Genomic DNA, 18,428 nt, shown 5'->3' on the forward strand with positions numbered 1-18,428 from the left:
ATGCTTCCTCTTCACACAATAAGCTTTTTCCTGGCTCGACAGTCTTTCAACTTACCATTCATTTCCTATTAAGAAATAAACGTGATTGAAATCCAAAACAATGTAGTGGAAATGTGACATTTTGATAGACGGGGAAGGAGAGGCGCACGCACAAGAATGAGAATTATCTTAGGATCCAAAGATAAAGGCCTGGATGTAGTTTCTCTTTAAATTAACTTGGCAAGGGCAGTAAACTCCAGATAAGCAGGCGGAGGAAGTGCCTTTTGGCTTAAGCTGGGTTTTACTTGGTTGCAATGATTTAGAAAGGGTTGTTAAATAGTGCTTTGGGGGCACTACTGAAAAAACATGATTATACTTTCCTTCCCTGCCACGAACAGTGTTATGTTTTTTTGTTTTTGTTTTTTAACTTCACCAGACGCTAGATTTGGAGGGTTAAATTTGAAGTTTGAAGGCATGCTTACCATCTTTTCTCAGGCTAGAGCTGGTTGGGAACAGCTCCTTTGATTGGTAATTATTCTTTGCCTTCACCAGAATTAACAGAGGCCTAACAGCCAGTTTTCTTCTTACCTTTTCCACCTTTCACAAGAGCACGGGAAGCTCCTTACAGTAATTCCACATTGGGAATGAGTGATGGAGAGAGGATACCTTGCACCTGTTTCTTAACAACCAGCATATCTGTGCACGGCATTCTAGGCGCCTTCCTAGGATCCTGCGTTCCCAAGAAATGCCATTTACTGGTCCTCGCAAAGAGCTCCTGCGCCCACGCAAGCCCCTTGCCCACCACTTCCTGAGCTGGTGACTTTGGCCCCGCCCCCATCTGAGCAGCGCGCCGGTCCACCCACCCGGGCACCGTGGAGCCCCGCGGGCCCCGCAGTTCTTTCGGTTACTGGGGAGCTGGTGCCCGCTCCTCCTGAGGGATGGAAGAGATGCTCTTGACGCACGCCCAAGCCAACCACCTTTCCAAATATCTCTGGGACAGCTTCCCTCTACAACCCAGGGTTTCAGGAACTGAGGGCCCACCCAAAAGGTCTGCAAAAAACACCGTCAATCAGGACCTCTGTAGCACCCTCACTGTTCGGCATGTTTAGGACACGCTTGTGGCAGGAGGGAGGAAGAAAGAGGGAATAGGGGCTAGAACTTAAGGCTGCTGATCCTGGGTGTGTGATGCTGGGAAGACTTACTCCTGGGCACTTTAGAAGGACTTGGCTGCTAGTTCTAAGGCGAGTGCAGGTGCTTCTTTCCCACCATAGCCAGTCCATAGGAGCTGATCTTAAGTTCCATTGCAGCAGGGAGGTAGGAGATCAGGAGGACTTGTTTTTCCAGCACCAGTAAGGCTCCTGCTGATCAAAAACAGGATGTAGCAGAGAAAGCTGCCAGAAACTGAAAGAGGGCAAGGAAACCAACCTGTTTGCTCTCACTGATCATTATTAAAGACACTCCCACCAGAGCCGTGGCAGTTCACAAATGCCATGGTAACACTTGGAAGTTCCCTTGTAGGGTTCCAGGAACTCCCTGCCCCTTTTCTAGAAAATTTAAAATAACCCACCCTTTAATTAGCATGCAATTAAGAGTGAGTATAAATATAGCAGCAACCCATGCTGTAGCTCCCGCTCTGGGCTCTCCATTTGCATGCTATAAGACACTTCCACCAGTGCCATGACAGTTTACAAATGCCATGGCAATGGCAGAAAGTTTCTTTATATGGTTCCACAAACTCCCTGCCCCTTTTCCAGAAAGTTTTTGAACAAACTACACCTTACTTAGCCTGTAATTATAAGTAGGTATAAATATAGCTAGCCGGCAGTCCACAAGTGCTGCTGTGCCAGGACTATCCTGCTGTCTATGGAGCCACCACTTGTGCTGTATGTTTCTCTTTAAAAACTTGCTTGCTTTCACTGTTGGCTGGCTCTTGAACCTGGCCAAGAACCCTCCTGAACTGAGCCCCCGTTTGGGGGTTCACCTGTGTCACTGTGAGTAGTTAAGGGAGAGGAAAACAAAGCAGCAAAATACACCTAAGGGGATGGGGGAACAGAATTGAAAGTCCCCTTTGAGGTTTGGGGAAGAGGATGATTAGGGAGCATCAGCGAAAGGAAATAAGAAGTTTCAGAATAGGGGAGAAACTGATAGACTGAAAAGGGATTGGTTTGATGATGCCTTCCAGGGCAAGCAGGTCAGAGGTCCAGAAAACCTGTCCAGAAAATGAAGGATTAGTTATGGATGGCACAGAGGGTCAGCAGTGAGAAATGAGATGACCTCTCCCCAACCAGCACTGGTTGTGAGACCCTCTTCTCACTTTTAGAGCAGGAAGGGGAGGAAAAGAGACCACACACACCAGTACCTCCTGGCATTCTTCATGTGCCCACTCCCCTTCCAGGCCCCTCAAAATACCTTCACTGCACTTTACAAGGCAAACTATGCCAACTGTCTGAGGATGAGCAGCCCATTTAAAAATAGTTAACATATCCCTTTTGGTCATTTTAGATATTGTAGCCAGAGTAATGCTGTACTCAACTTTCTACAATGCTTTACTTTAGTACCACAGACAAATACCACTACTATTAGCACTACTACTACTACTTTTTACATGATTGAAAAGTGGCTCTTCCACCTCTTTCCAATCAGGAAAATTCTTGGTACCTCCTAAGGAGGGGTGGAGAGAAAACGTGGGAATAATTGGTTATCAACCTCTCTCCAAGCCCACCTGATATTATTCTCGCGTCCCTTTCTCACCTGTGGATTCAACACAACTCCTTTGCACCTGGAGCACCTCCAAGCAACTGCAACCACCTCCCTAACTTTTCTACCAGATCTGCAGATGCCTGAACTGGCAGTACAAATGCTGGCACCGATCCCTGGAGCTGTCAAAAGGGCACAGAAAATGGCAAAAGTAACCGGCAGAGGGCAGCGTGGGCTGCTGCTCCAGGCCTCCGCCACTGGCTCAGAAACTGTGAGCACTGTTGGCATACATCCGGCAAAGATGAGCGCCTGTCCTGCTGCCTGTTCCCGCAAGGGTGGCGTCTTATATAGCCCATCACTACTCAAAGGCGGAGCTCCGTAGCTTTCCCAACCAATGGCGAGCGAGACTGGGCTGGAGTCTGGGGCGAAATTTCGGAGTGAAGGACTCTGACAATGGATAGTAGGGAAGTGGCAGGTGAGAGTAAAATGTGTGTTTATTCTCGCGGGGAAGAAGGATTATAGATACCGAAGCCAAAGGAAAGGAAAACAATTTCCCAAGAGCCAAAAGAACACCCGAGTAAAGGAACCTTATGTTTCTTGGGTACTGGACCTGTGTTGCTCCTAAAGACTTTTGTTGCTAGTCTGACTATTCACCTTCATGGATCATGGAGAGAACCTCAGACTGGAAGCGAAGCACAGCACAGCAGGTGCTCTTAGGCAATTTATCTGACTTACCTGAACTTCTGTTTTTTTATCTGTAGAATAAACTCACCTTTCATAAGATAGTAGGATTTAATGTGATACAGTGTTCTAAAGCACCTATTATAAAGTAGGCGCTTTAGAACATTGTAAATGAAAATGAAACAAAGTAAATGAAAGCTGCTGGTATGGTAAGAATTGAAGAGGGTGATGAAACATGCCCTAAGTTCTTCTCCCATATTCATACATATCCCGAAAAGACATGATGCATGTCCCTAAACCCCTCCACTTCAAACTAATGTCTTTTTTTTTTTTCTTTCTGAGATGTAGTTTCGCTGTCTCACCCCGGCTGCAGTACAGTGGCGCGATCTCAGCTCACTGCAACCTCCGCCTCCTGGGTTCAAGCAATTCTTTTACCTCAGCCTCCTGAGTAGCTAGGATTAGAGGCATGTGCCACTACACTCGGCTAATTTTTCTATTTTTAGTAGAGATGGGGTTTAACCATGTTAGCCAGGCTGTTCTCAACTTCCTGACCTTGTGATCCGCCCACCTGGGCCTCCCAAAGTGCTGGGATTACAGGCACGAGCCACTGCGCCCAGCCGAAACTAATTTATAAAAAGGAAACATTATCCCTATTTTTTGTCTTTGTAAATTGAAATACTTTTGGTATGGATAGCCACAAAAGTCACTAATAAACTTGAAAAAGTCTTTGAAAGGCATTGCTTTTCTTTCAGTGGAACATAGTAATCCTGGACGCCTGGGGGAAAAGAGAAAGAAGGGCACTTCAGTGGTAAAGGCTTAGGGTCCATGAGTGCCCATGTAGGAAATTACCTGCTGGAATTCCCCTCTTCATCTCTCTTCTTCTGGAACACCGTGTTGTCTCAAACAATTATGGATACTTTAGAAATAGAAAAATATGGCCAGGCGCGGTGGCTTACTCCTGTAATCCCAGCACTTCAGGAGGCCAAGGCAGGCAGATCATGAGGTCATGAGGTCAAGAGATCGAGACCATCCTGGCCAACATGGTGAAGCCCTATCTCTACTAAAAATACAAAAAGTAGCCAGGCGTGGTGACGTGTGCCTGTAATCCCAGTTGCTCGTGAGGCTGAGGCAGGAGAATCGCTTGAGCCCAGGAGGCAGAGGTTGCAGAGCTGAGATCGCGCCACTGCACTCCAGCCTGGAGACAGAACGAGACTCTGTCTCAAAAGAAAAGAAAAAAGAAATGGAAAAATATCTTTTCTTTCTTACTCTTTGCCATGTGAGAGCAGCCCCTGATGACTTTTAAACAATTCAAGAAGGCTAGGAGATCCTACCACTAATTTAGTTTCCTCTCTTGATGGCACAACTGTTTTGTCAATAAAACATGAACAGGTGTGTTCTTTTTGCTTCAGTGGTGGTAAGGGGGTGCACAGGTAGTGGTAAGTTCCCTGATGTTCTCAAAATGGCCCTGGGGAAGGTAAGTATCTAAATGTCCTTGTTTTAAAATGAATCAGCCTAGAGAAAATATCTTTCAAAGTCACTCTCCAGGAATGCTTTTACTTGATGAGTTTCTCACACCTTAAATTATTTTCTTGTGCATTTTCCATTAAATTTTATAACTGAGAGATAATTTTTATTGAGTCTGTCCTCCTTTTAAGACACCAGAATGTCTCAGCAGAGCTTCAAACTCATGACATTAACAGAAGACATAAAGAAAGTTCTTTTGATGACAAAAGAATTAAAGTTATTTATTCATCAGTATGATTTCTTCACCAGGTTCCACCTCTTACTCATTGTTTATGTGCATCTCATCATCTGAGCCTGTGGAAATATCCATCATCATCTTAGATTCTGATGTTCTTGTGCCTGATCTTCTCATATCTGAAGAAGTGGTGCCCAATAATGTGCTGCTCTCTCCACTCTTGGAAAAGGATGTATCTGATACACCTTCTGATGGATGAAAGTAAGACATCGTGGCCAGCTCTGGGTTGACAGAGTATTGACTCTCACAACTTTTATAACTGAGGAAGAAAAGAACATATATCAAGAATTGTTTTTAATTGTGTACATTTGTAACTCAGCTTAGACAAGCATTCAGAAATTAAAATATATGAATTTTGCCCAGTGCATTAGTTACTTAGTAACATTATATAAATGATATATAGTTTCTCCTTTTCTTTTTCTTTTTTTTTTTTTGAGACACAGTCTTGCTGTCACCAGGCTGGAGTGCAGTGGCACAATCTTGGCTCACTGCAACCTCTGCCTCCCAGGTTCACATGATTCTCCTGCCTCAGCCTTCCGAGTAGCTGGGACTACAGGCACGTGCCACCATGCCCAGCTACTTTTTGTATTTTTAGTAGAGACAGGGTTTCACCATGTTGGCCAGGATGGTCTTGATCTCTTCACCTCGTGATCTGCCTGCCTTGGCCTCCCAAAGTGCTGGGATTATAGGCGTGAGCCACCGCGGCCAGCCTAGTTTTTCTTTCATTGTAATTTGATTATATTTAACACTTTGAAGTATGTTTCAAATCTCTAGAATTTATAAACCAATTTACTAAAATAGTAAAAGTTGCCTTAATGAAAGTTTAATAAGAAACATGTACAATGAAATTGAATGAAGGGGAATAAATACCTAGGATCACAGTTTTAATGAGCCAGAGAAATACACCATTCATCAAAAACACCACAATGAAAAGAATGGAATTAATGATCATTATGAACATTAAGCAATTGTTAGGATTTTTGAAGGTAATCTGTTACACTGCCTGAAAAATGTTAAATAATTCCCTCAATCAGGCTTGAGTTGAATTTAATATTTTGATAAGAAAGAGCCAATGGACAGGTCTCACAGTGTAAAGGTGATAGAGACTGGCTGTTTTTTGAAAGTCTCAAGGCTTGCTTGAATAAAAAACATTAGATGCTAAGCAGATGTGCTATTTAGAACAGAATATATTTGTTCCAGGGCTATATAAAAAAGAGCATATCTAGATTCTCTTTATCCTTTCCAATTGACTAAGGTTATTTCTATCTCTGGATGACTATTGGGAAAAAGTTCAAGTAGGATATTCCCTTAAAGACAGCCCAATGCTCCATCTGAATACGGTAAATGGAATCAATTTGAATGCCATGTGGATAAATTCAGAGGTCACATATTCCTAAGAATCTACTAAAGAGAGGAGGCAGAGAATGCGATGTCATGCATTTGTTGTAAACACTGCAGAGGTCTGTAGACTTACGTCAGATGCCTCAGTTTGTACAGTGTAGCACTACAGAATGCCAGGAGGACCACAAAGAGGAGGAGGGTCATCAACGAGATTCCCAGCATTAGTTTGATCTTCAGATCCTCTAGATCTGGCTGATTTTCTCCCTGTGTAGCATTCACATCAGACTCTGAAAAGAAAGAAAATACAGTGGAAAATAGGGTGATCAGTGTGTTTTCCTGAAGGAGTAAAGATTGCAAAGCAAATACAGAGAAGCAAGCCCTCCACCATCCAGAGTACTAACTGGCCGGCCTCCCATCCCACACGCATTGCAAAGGAGAAAGCTACTCTCTAAAGCCAAGCACTCTTAACTTTCCTCTTTAACCTTCACAGCAATCCTGAAGGAGCTGTCCTTAGCTCTGTTTTATAGTATCACAGAAGTTTCTGTATTTGCCCATAGCACATAGTAAGTGGCAAAATCTGGTTTTAAACCCAGATTACCAGATGTCAAAATGCATGTATAGCAGACTTTATCTGATTTAATCTACCATGTCTGAAGAGATTATTATCCAAAACGATTGACTTACACCCAAGGGACCAGTCTTTCAGGAGGTAAAGGTGCATGCTCTAGTGTTGGGTCATGCACTGATTTTTCTTTTAAGCTAAAAGGGTGGGGTATAGTGAATGCTTCTTCCCTGAGGCTTAAGAGATAGTTTTGCCATTTTATTACTGAAAAGACTAAATCTAGTGTACTTCACATTACAAAATAAATAGAATCAATTTATTTAACTTTCTAAAATAAGTTAAATATAATATGTCTGGATCCAGAGATATCAAGAATCTTTTTTTTTTAACTAAATCTATTAATGATAGCTTTACTGCCAAATTTTATATTTGCGTGAATATATATCTCACTTAATAAACATTTAATGATGACAATATGTCGTTATTTCTCCCCTTTCCGCTAGCTAACCCCCAGCATCTGCCAACTCAAAAGTTCCAAGGGTTTTCACTATTTTCTAGGTAACGATATTTAGGTCATAAGCAATGACAAGCTTCCATGTCTATATTCTCTGATTTTAAAAAATTATAATTGTCAATGTGTGACCTTAGACCATGAAAATATGTACAGTTGTCAATGACTCTTTTAATGCTTTGAGGTCTATTATTTTGGGAATAATCAGACAAATTATGTTAAAATGGGCTGTGCTCCTGAATTGCTTTTCTGTCTTCTGAAAGGGTTTTTAATAAAGATGTGTGCTCAGAGTATATCTTCTTTATCTAGGTGATGGTCAGAACTAGAGAAGGGTTTGGAACGCATAATCACTGGAAGTTACAGAAAAGCTAGTTACAAGCGTGGGCAGCTTTTCTCTCTAAGCCTCAGTTTTCTTAACTGTAAAATGAAGATAATACCAACTTCATGGAGTTGCTGTGAGGACTAACATAATAATGTTCCTACAACACCTAACATGTAGTATGTGCTCAATAAACAATAAAATCAATCAAGCTCTATTAAATAGAAGAAATGGCAAAGTATTTATAAAATGAGCCAGCATTTGTCATTCCTGTTTATAACTTTTGTAAACAAAGAAGAATCACTCAATTTTCTTTTCTTTTTTTCTTTCTTTTTTCTTTTTCTGAGATGGAGTCTTGCTCTGTCGCCCAGGCTGGAGTGCAGTGGCGCAATCTTAGCTCACTGCAACCTCTGCCTCCCAGGTTCAAGCTATTCTCTTGCCTCAGCCTCCTGAGTAGCTAGGATTACAGGCAACCGCCACCACGCCTGGCTAATTTTTTTGTATTTTTAATAGAAACGGGGTTTCACCATGTTGGTCAGGCTTGTCTCGAACTCCTGACTTCAGGTGATCTGCCTGCCTCAGCCTCCCAAAGTGCTGGGATTACAGCGTCTAGTCAAATCACTCAATTTTCTTGAAGTACCATGAGGCAAATGGCCACAACTATCAATCCAGCGCACAAATGAGGTGACAGGTCTTAGATATGTCATCATCCTATTTTTCAACCAATTATTTGTAGGAGAGAGGTTTTCTGGGGGAAATTAATGTGTTTGTTTCATGAAGTTTTCCATTCAAATCAGGAGTTTATTTTACTTCTATTAATATAATTAAGCCATTAATGAAAACCGTATCCAGCAACAGGGGCTCACATTCATTGCTGGTGAGAATTCCAAAAATACTTTGGAAGATAGTCTGGTAGTTTCTTACAAAAGTAACCACTCTCATCTTCCCACCTTGCCCTTCCAAAGTGCTAGGATTATAGGCAAGCCACTGCACCTGAACATAGTCTTACTATATGATCCATAAATCATATTCATAGGTGTTTACCAAAATGAGTCGAAAACATATGTCCACACAAAACCCCGCACACAAGTGTTTACAGCAGCTTTTTTTGTTATTGCCGAAAATTGGAAGCAACCAAGATGTCCTTCAGTAGATGAATGAAGTAGGGTACATTCATACAATGGAATATCAGTGATAAAAGTAAATGAGCTCTCAAGCCACAAGAAAACATAGAGGAATCTTAAATGCATATTGCAAAGTGAAAGAAGCTAGTCTGCAAAGGTTACATACTGTATGACTCCAACTATATGACATTCTAGAAAAGGCAAAACTATAGAGATAGTAAAAAGATCAGTGGTTGTCAGGGGTTCGTGGGGAGAGAGGAACAAAGGGATGAGCTGATGGGGGCAGAGGAGATTTTAGGGCAGTGAAACTTTTGTATGATACTGGGATGGTAGACACGTGATATTTTGCATTTGTCAAAACCCAAAGAACAGTATAATACAAAGAGTGAATCCTAATGTAAACTATGGACTTCAATTAATAATGAATCACTATTGGTTCATAAATTGTAACAAATGTACCACATCATGCAAGATGTAGGGGAAACTGAGGAGGGTTGAATATGGAAATTCTGTACTTTCTGCCAAATTTTTCTTTAAACCCAAAACTGCTCTAAAAATAAAGTCTGTTTTCAAAAAAGACTGCATTCTACTTATTATTCACTCACCTCCTCCATTTGGTTTCAGGAATAAATGTTACAAAACAGGAAGGTGGTAATGGTCATCTGCAAAGTATAACTAAAAAAGAATGCTTAGGAACTATAACTCTCCTAAACGGTAAATGTCCTCTCTGAGATGTTAGTCACCATGATACCGCCTTTCATACACCAAAAATAGTATCATCATAAAGACACTAAGGTGTGTAAGAGTATTTATGTGTCTATTAATTGGAGTACTTTGGTTTGTTTGTTGAGACAGGGTCTCACTCTGTCACCCAGGCTGGAGTACAATGGCATGCCACGATGTCCGGCTAATTTTTGCATTTTTTGTAGAGAAAAGGTTTTTGTCATGTTGCCCAGGCTGGTCTCCAACTCCTGGACTCAAGCGATCCACCTGCCTCAGCCTCCCAAAGTGCTGGGATTATAGGCATTAGCCACTGCACCCAGTCAATTGAAATATTTTGTTCTTACCTGGAATTGGGTGAAATAATTGATCTTTATCATCCATGACCACTGTTGTTCCATTTATAGCTGTTAAAACAATAAATTGGTGTTATGGTAAACAATGTTCACTTACTAAAATTATTGACGGTGTATGTATGTGTGTATAATATGTACAGTGTGCTCTCATTATTCATGGCAGTTATGTTCTATAAAGTCCTATAAACACTGTATTAGCAAATACTGAACTGTTCCTCCCAGGGTAAATACAGGATTAGATTCCTGCAAGTCTGGTCACAGCATTTTCATCAACTGATCAATAAATAACTTTGTTTTATGTGTATTTCTGTTTAAAGATACTTCACTTAATATATATTGTTGATTCATTAACACTGAACTCAGAGACAACAGCACTGTAACACTTGCCTGAACGAAGCTTCTCTAACACATATTAGCTCCATAAGGAACATCACAGCCTTCTTGCACTTAGGAACACTAACCAGCAATTTAACACTACATTTGGGGGCCATTTTAAAGAGCAAAATCATCAACAAAAAAGCACAAAAAATGCAAAAAATGTGGCACTAAGTGGGGTGCAAAAATGACACTTATTTACAGAACGAGAACTGAATAAAGAAGGCAGAATATTGCCTTGTTCTATTTCAGCTGGGAATGTGTGTGTCAGACAATTAAAAATTTTCAAAGCTCTGCCAATGTCCATAAACGACTGTGAAGGTGTTGCAACTACTGATTTTGGGGTGACAAAGAAATATTAATGAGTAGGTGATACAGAATGCAAACACAGAATATGGAAAAATGATCAACTGAATGTGGTATATATTTCACATATACAATGCATATATTTCTGTGTGATACATGCGTTACCTTTATACATGTGTACATCCATATATGCACATGCATTTATACACACATGCATAGAAATACTACGTACATCATGCTATACATGCATGCTTATATATTTATGATACACACTTTTATGCATGCATATATTTTGATATATACTTTGCATTTATACATGCATCTCTGTGTGCTTTTGCATGCACTGCTCCAAACACAAAGATGAATGATATTGAGCAAGAATCTTACTGACAAATTTTAACCATAAATAAATTTGAATAACATTTGTAAGAGAATAAAACTTTTGTAAAGAGTGGGCAAACAGAAAATGTATGACACTTTATCACCTTTCTAGGTTTGTTTTGAATTTTGCTATTACATGTGGCAACAAAATGTTGACTTATCAACTCAGTATTAGAGGTATTTAGACTGATCTTAGCTCTAAGTAAGATTTTAGAAAACCAAAACATTCCCTGAGCTACCTAGCTGTATGACTTTACCTTTAGCTAACATTGTCCAAAATGCAGACAGGTTTGGGGTTGATCCTGTTAAAACAAAACACAACAACAACAAAAAAAAACAACAACAGGATAACAAAATAATTTAGTTTGAGTAACAGTCATTTGTTTGTTAGTCATTTAGCAGTTAAACTTTGAGCTCCTACAGTGTGTCAGACCCTGTGGTTGGCACTAACTTATACACAAGTAAACAAGGCTCAGACATTACAGTCAAGGAACCCACCTTAATTTTGGATGCAGACAAGAGTCATTGCTGTTTATGTAGCAGGATAATGAAGGCGTTAGTAGAAATGCACAGGTGGTATGCACAGGGCTTAATTCAACTTGTTAAGGCCAGAAACCCTTCAAAAGGGAGATGATGTTCCCATATAAGCTTAGAGAACTAGCAATTGTTCACCACGGGAACAAGCTGAGAGTGAGCTCATTCCAGCTGTGAGCAAACGCGCACTCATAAGCAGGCTCGGTAAGCTCTGGGAGCTTCAGGTAAGTCTGGAGTGAAGGGTGTGGATTGGGAATGTAACCAGAGTTGAGAGTGGAACATTTTCACAGTGGCCAGATTGTTTTGGAATTGAATGCTTGGTTGAGGAGTTAAAACTTGACCCCAAACTTAGTAGTAAGTTCCTAGGGACGTTTAAGAAGGGGAATGCCAGGATGATCAGGTTTTCATTTTTAAACATATCAAAAAAGATTTTTTTCAGTAGTGTTAAAAATGCAAACTCAGAATAATTACATTAGAAACATACTTGGATTGCATGAACTGGAGAAAATAGGGTTTCATGTAACGACACAAAGGTATCCATTCTCTTCAATTAGGCCACTCATTCAAGACCTTAGAGGAGAGCCATCCTGGGTTGTTATGGCTCCACAAATATTTTATAAGGAACAGTATTCTTGAGAGGGAAGTAAAATGGTCATTTTGATTTTGCAGCCTCCCACTACCAACCCCCAACCTCAAATAATCTTAGGAAACACTAACAATTGATCCTAACCAGAGATAAGTTTATTCCTCAAGCAGGCAGAATATTTTTCATTATTAGCAAAATGAATTATATTTCAAATACATTCGATATATACTTATATTTATAAATATATACTAATTTGTGAATACGTATTTAATATAGACACAAATGTGATACATTTTTATTAAAATAAAATTCTATTTCTACAAACGCTCATTTCCCATCCCTTGTCAGGTATACCTGAAGACTGACTCTTAGACATTCACCATTTAAAAGATTTTAGTGACTTTAAAAGGTAGCAGTGTAAATTCTTTAAGCATGCTATGACTTTATGTAATGCTCAGAGCAGTGAAACTTAAATTTTTAAGTCACATAATGATATGCTCCAGGTATGAATACAGTGTAGTAATTTAAATACTTGGAATATTTTTATGAGGGGGTTCGTTAGTAGTTGTTTCTTCTTCACTGGCAGATTTTTCATATGTAGTTGCATTGACAATTTTATCTAGGAAAAGGGAAAAAGAATGATTGGCATGTAAAAATACTGACTACACATCTGAGATTAGATATTTTTTAAGCTAAAAATGGTACAAAGAAAAGGAGAGAGAACAACAAAGAAAAAGGAAGAGAAAGACATTAACATTTTCCTGAAATAAAGGAGAAAGAAGAAGGTATTGAAGAATAAAGTTTTTGTGATCATGGGGTGCCTGAGGTGGGATTAACACTACTATAATTTGTGAAAGAGAGGAAAAGGAACATGTGGCCACAGGCTTTCTTTAGAGGTAAAGAAGATGTCTTGGAGAAGATAATTGGCTCCAGATGGTTCCCTGCACAGGCCATGAAATGATCTTCTTTGTCCAGAGCAGCATGGCTGCTGTTCAGTGTAACGACGCAAGAAAGGGAGGCTGAATATTAAGTGTGCTTGTAAATTGGAAACAGACATTTGGATATAAAGATTTCGGACTACAAATAAAGGGTTTTCAGGTCTAATTTAGTATATATCTCAGTCTGTAACAGGTCCCTCTGGAGGTATGTCACTAAGGGAGTGTTTGGTAACAACTGTGACTGGAGGACCCTTTCTTCAAGTCGATGGCCATTTCAGTTAACTGTTTAATACAGGAGTCAATAAAGTTCCATACGGAGTACAGGGCACCCATTATAGGAGGACTTCTACAGAGGGGCAGAAAAAATTCACACTGAGCCAGCCCACAAACCCATGACAGGTGTCTTGCTGACAAGGAAGGTTGGGAGAGGGAATCAGTTACTGGAGTTGATAGTGATTCAAGCAGCACTCGAAAAACTAGTAAGTCATCCTTAAATTCTGCTTTGCAACCCTTATCCTCTGGAGAAAAGCATCTAGATTGCCTCAGTTTACCCCCCTTGCCTTCAGCAACCCTTAGTCAAAGGTATCCTCAGATCTCCATCTTCCTGAGGGCTTGCTCCCCTAGAACATCCCCACCATGCCAGCAGGTCTCCTTCTGTCACAGCCCCATTTAAAATGGCAGGAATGTCTTATTCCAATCCCACTTTCCCTGACAATCCTCTGAGAGCCTGAATTGTGGAAATAAAAGTGAGGGTTTTGCAGTCTCTTCCTTGGGTCCTGCGGTCTGTACTCAGTAACTCATATCCTAAGGGAATTTGAGGTACCTGGTCCACTTAAGAGCTGCCTCTCCATGTCTTGTCCCAGACAACTCAAGATACTGTTTGTTGTGCACAAGCAAGATTCCCACGAGTGATTTACTGAGTTAATATACACCCTTGAAATGTCACTGTCTCATTTAAATCCCAAGGTTTGAAATTGCTCAAAATATTTCATTATTATCAAGTAGCTTTGTTAATAATTAGGCATTCCTGAGTTTCACATTTCTCAATATTGACACTGCCGTAGCTAGAAACATTCTCTCTTCCCCATTTAAAGCTGAAGATAAAACCCAGAAAGGCGTAAAACTGTGGGTTTAAGAAAGATGTAAATTTTCCTGGAATCCTAAATTTAGTTATTATTTAATTTTTCTTTCCACATAAACCAAATGTATGAGGTTTAGAAATGCAAGAACCTCCCCAGATTCTGAAATGATCAGTGTAATGGATGTGGAGCCTCAAGTGTATTTGTGTGGGAGGAAGTGTGAGAAAAGCAGAGAGGATGGCCAAGAGCTAAGCTGGATCCCAGTCATAGAATCAACTTTAGAGGGAAAATGTTAGTCTTATTTAGGAATGAAGACTTTTTTTTCTCCCCAACAGTCTCTATTGCTGTTTTGAAATCTCTTTAATGGATTTTACATGTGCAATGGTGCCTTTCACTACTTACAGTTTTTTAGAGAAAAATTCAGGTCAGTTGTGGCTCTCACAGTTATTTCAGACTCAGTGCCATTTGGATTTTGTGTTGTTAACACATCTAAAAACAAAAGCAAAAGTCTTTAGCAACTAGCTAAGTCACTTTTTTCCCTTACCTTTTTCTTCCTCTGAGTTTTTTTCTTAAAATATATGCACTAATAAAAAAATTTAAAAATTACAGTCATTTTTTTCCATCTATAAAATAAGAAAGTGGGGCAAGGGTCAAATCTAAAACTAATTGAAAAAAGTCAAACTAGTATCTTTATGTCAAATGACCCCTTCCAAGAAGCAATTATTGGTGAAATTCATCGAAAAAAAATGTAAGCACATAACAGGTGCTGAAGTAGATTTGTAGATGTGCAATGTTATCAATGTTAGTATTGACATTATCAAAAAACCAAGTAAGAAGCATTTACTTGCCCTTGAACCTTCTGTTAGACTATGGAATGAACACTTCAGCTTAAAAAGCATATCGTTTGATAACAATTAAGCTCCCTCACATATACTCAAATGTACACACACACATAAAGAATGCTGCTCTTAAGACTCATCAGTGGAGTTGGATGCAATTCAAAACTGATGTACATATTCCCCCAACCAAAGGATCAAAGTGAATTGGATCAAGACAACAGACTGAACATGCACATGTGTCTTCTTTCTCCAAAATTTCATAAGGTGACACAAAATTCTATACACACACGAATGTATGTGCGTGTATTTAATATGTACATATGTATTCATTTCTCTCTTTGTGAGAACAGAGAAATTCACCCACGTGTGTATATGAGAAGAATGTACATGGGAAAAACTGCACATAGACTAAATGTTCTCTAACAAGATAACAGATAAATTATGGACAACACACATAAAAATGGTGCCACTAATATTTCATCGTTTTTGAGCAATTCCTGAGACAGAGCTATGGAAAAATAAAAGGAAGTCACAACCCAACACTCATGCCATGAGTTACGAAAGTATAAAAGTTGAAACACTGGTATTTTTCTAGGAACAGACAGTTTAAAAAAACAAGTACAACAATTGGCCTAATTTCATGTTAGAGTTTTGATTATATTAAATGTTTCACATTAGTAGGGAATTGGTGTTAGACACTTGGCTATCATCCTTGAAAAATATAATGTTTTATTCCTACTTTATGCCATACACAAAAATAATTGGATTTAAAGCTCAAGTTAAAAACATAAAACTACTTTTAAAAATCAAGAAAACAATATTTTGGACTGGATAAGACCTGTTAAGGCAAGACGCAAAATGCAGAGATTAAAAAGAAATGAATAACCAGAATTGATATTATAAAACTTGAAATCTTCTCAGTAATTAAAGATACTCAAACAGGCTTGGCCAGGTGTAGTGGCTTGCACCTATAATCCTAGCGCTTCGGGAGGGTGAGGCACGTGGATCGCTTGAGCCCAGGAGTTTGAGACCAGCCTGGGCAATATGATGAAACACCGTTTCTACACAAAAATACAAAAATTAGCCTGGTGTGATGGCATGTGCCTGTAGTCCCAGCTACTCGGGAAGACTGCTTGAACCCTGGGAGGTCAAGGCTGCAGAGAGCCATGGTCGTGCCACTGCACTCCAGCCTGGGTGACAGAGCAAGAAGACCCTGTTTCAAAAAATGAGTAAGATGCAATAAAATAAAATAAGGCTTACAGATAAGCAACATCCTGGCAGAAAATATTTATTATTTTTACCATAAAAAGGATTTATATATTCTACATAAAAAGAGCCCTTGAAAAGAAATGAAAATACAATGTAATGGAAAAATGGGCAAGGGTATGAACAGGCAAGTCACAGAAGTAGAAATAAAATACCCAACAAATACAGGCAGAAATGATGGAATTTTAAAAAGGCGACTTAAGTCAAACCAGGATAATTAACTTTTGCATATACATTTCTATTCACTTTAAAGACTTACATTGCTTTATATCTTTATAATAATTGCCATTTTTCTCATTAGCAGGAGCATAATTGTGAGGATGATCTTCATGCTTTTCTTCCTGTTTATTAACATCTTCATTTAAAGGCATCACATTAGGCAATGCTAAAAAAAAAAAAAGTATTACACACCATAGATCACAAATATGTTGATTTCTTTTACTGCTTTCTTTTTCTAACTGCATTTTTTCCACAAAGGATTAGAGGCAGAGATTTAAAATCTAAAGCATACCATATCTCCAATAATAAAGTTTATATCATCCTGTAGAAAATTGCCACATACCAATTTTTCATAATTATGGGTCACCCTTCTTACCTACTATTTTTATAAAAGTTTTAAATACTCTCTCACCTTCAAGAGTAGGCTTCAAAGTGCCACCTTTCAAGGAAAAAACTCCAGGTATAAAAATAAACAATATAAAATTCATTGGGAAATTGAAGTGATTTATCCAGTAACCTAGTGCGTCTTCCCAGAGCCTCCTTTCTGTGGCCCAGCAGGTCCTGTGTCTAACTAGGACATTATGACATCACTGTCAGATGGGCATCAGAATGCTGGTGGGGGTGGGGTTCCCAACAGCTTTGTGACTCAGTCTGAAGACTGCTTTATCTCAGGTACTATAATGGTTTTTAGTTTTTTTTAAATAAACCATTACAAGATTTTCTTTGAAAGTTAATAAATGTGTTTTCATAAAAGAATGTTAATTACTCAGTTCTGGATTTTAAAGAACCATTTGTAGAGCCCTCGATTCTGTGGCTGATCAGGGCGCCACTTGTAACGCGCGCACGGACCTAGGGGACTGAACACAGTGGGGCAAATGCAGGAATAAAAGACAAAGACAAAAGAGTATATTTGGAAGCACCCTGCCTCTAGTGGACAAGGGCCCTGAGCTTTACACAGCCCTCCGTATTTATTAGGCAAAAGAGATAGTGAGAAGGAGGGTGGAAGAAGGGGTCAGCTGCTCGGTCCAGAGTAGGCTTGTAAGACTGCATTCTCTAGATGTAGATAACCTCAGCACCAGAGAGTAATTGCCTCCAGCAAACCTTCTGTGGGCAGGAGCAGTCGTGAGTTTGCCCACATCCTGCATTCATAATAAATAGTTTGCTGTTTGATCATAGAGTCTCCAGTGGAATTCTGAGTTGGTCATGTCCCACAGGCCTTTGGCTCCCTGCAACCATTAATATTGTTAATAATAAAATGAGAACAGATCTATTTCTCAAAGCATTGCAATATGATGTGTTTTATTGGATAAATGCAACAAAAATATCTTTTAAAAACTAGTCAGAGGCTGGACGCAGTGGCTCACACCTGTAATCCCAGCACTATGGGAGCCTTAGGTGGGCAGATCATTTGAGATCAGGAGTTCAAGACCACCCTGGGCAACATGGTGAAACCTCATCTCTACTAAAAATACAAAAGTTAGCCAGGCATGGTGGCCCACGCACTTGAACACGGGAGGCAGAGGTTGCAGCAAGCCGAGATTGCACCACTGCACTCCAGCCTGGGTGAAGAAGTGAGTCTCTGTCTCCAACAAAACAAAACAAAACAGAAAGCAAAACAAACAAAAACAACAACTAGTTGGAAAAACCAAGTTCTGATGCCAAATGCCCGACAAGTCTACAAGTTCCGGTTAATGGATTATCTTAACTATAATTCTTTAGAAAAGTTCTCTAAAACTATCATTTTTAGATTTTAAGACCTATATTATATAAATAATAATAAGTTTCACAGCCAGTACTATTTAAGACTCATGTATTGGGTTGAACTTGTTTACTTTATATATTTATATATATAATTT

The 18,428-nt window shown here is 39.5% G+C and overlaps 2 protein-coding genes across 2 annotated transcripts in view; both read right to left on the bottom strand.

Annotated features, from left to right (window-relative positions):
- Positions 1 to 4,699: 4,699 nt before the first annotated feature.
- Positions 4,700 to 17,106, bottom strand: EQTN (equatorin). The gene is made up of 8 exons (XM_073021705.1): positions 16,985 to 17,106; positions 16,613 to 16,738; positions 14,651 to 14,737; positions 12,764 to 12,850; positions 11,369 to 11,413; positions 10,041 to 10,100; positions 6,591 to 6,744; positions 4,700 to 5,375 (listed from the first exon to the last, which is right to left on the bottom strand). The coding sequence occupies exons 1-8, from the start codon at positions 17,058 to 17,060 to the stop codon at positions 5,141 to 5,143; spliced, it is 870 nt and encodes a 289-aa protein (XP_072877806.1). The 5' UTR covers positions 17,061 to 17,106; the 3' UTR covers positions 4,700 to 5,140.
- The window catches only part of MOB3B (MOB kinase activator 3B), a 230,853-nt gene continuing 229,065 nt past the window's right edge, over positions 16,641 to 18,428 (bottom strand). Inside the window, exon 4 of the mRNA XM_073021703.1 lies at positions 16,641 to 16,738. Within this exon, the coding sequence (XP_072877804.1) occupies positions 16,724 to 16,738 (15 nt within the window). The 3' untranslated portion in view covers positions 16,641 to 16,723. The remainder of the gene's footprint in view (positions 16,739 to 18,428) is intronic.

The sequence above is a fragment of the Chlorocebus sabaeus genome, chromosome 12 (assembly GCF_047675955.1).
Source record: "Chlorocebus sabaeus isolate Y175 chromosome 12, mChlSab1.0.hap1, whole genome shotgun sequence".
Classification (NCBI taxonomy): Eukaryota; Metazoa; Chordata; class Mammalia; order Primates; family Cercopithecidae; genus Chlorocebus; species Chlorocebus sabaeus.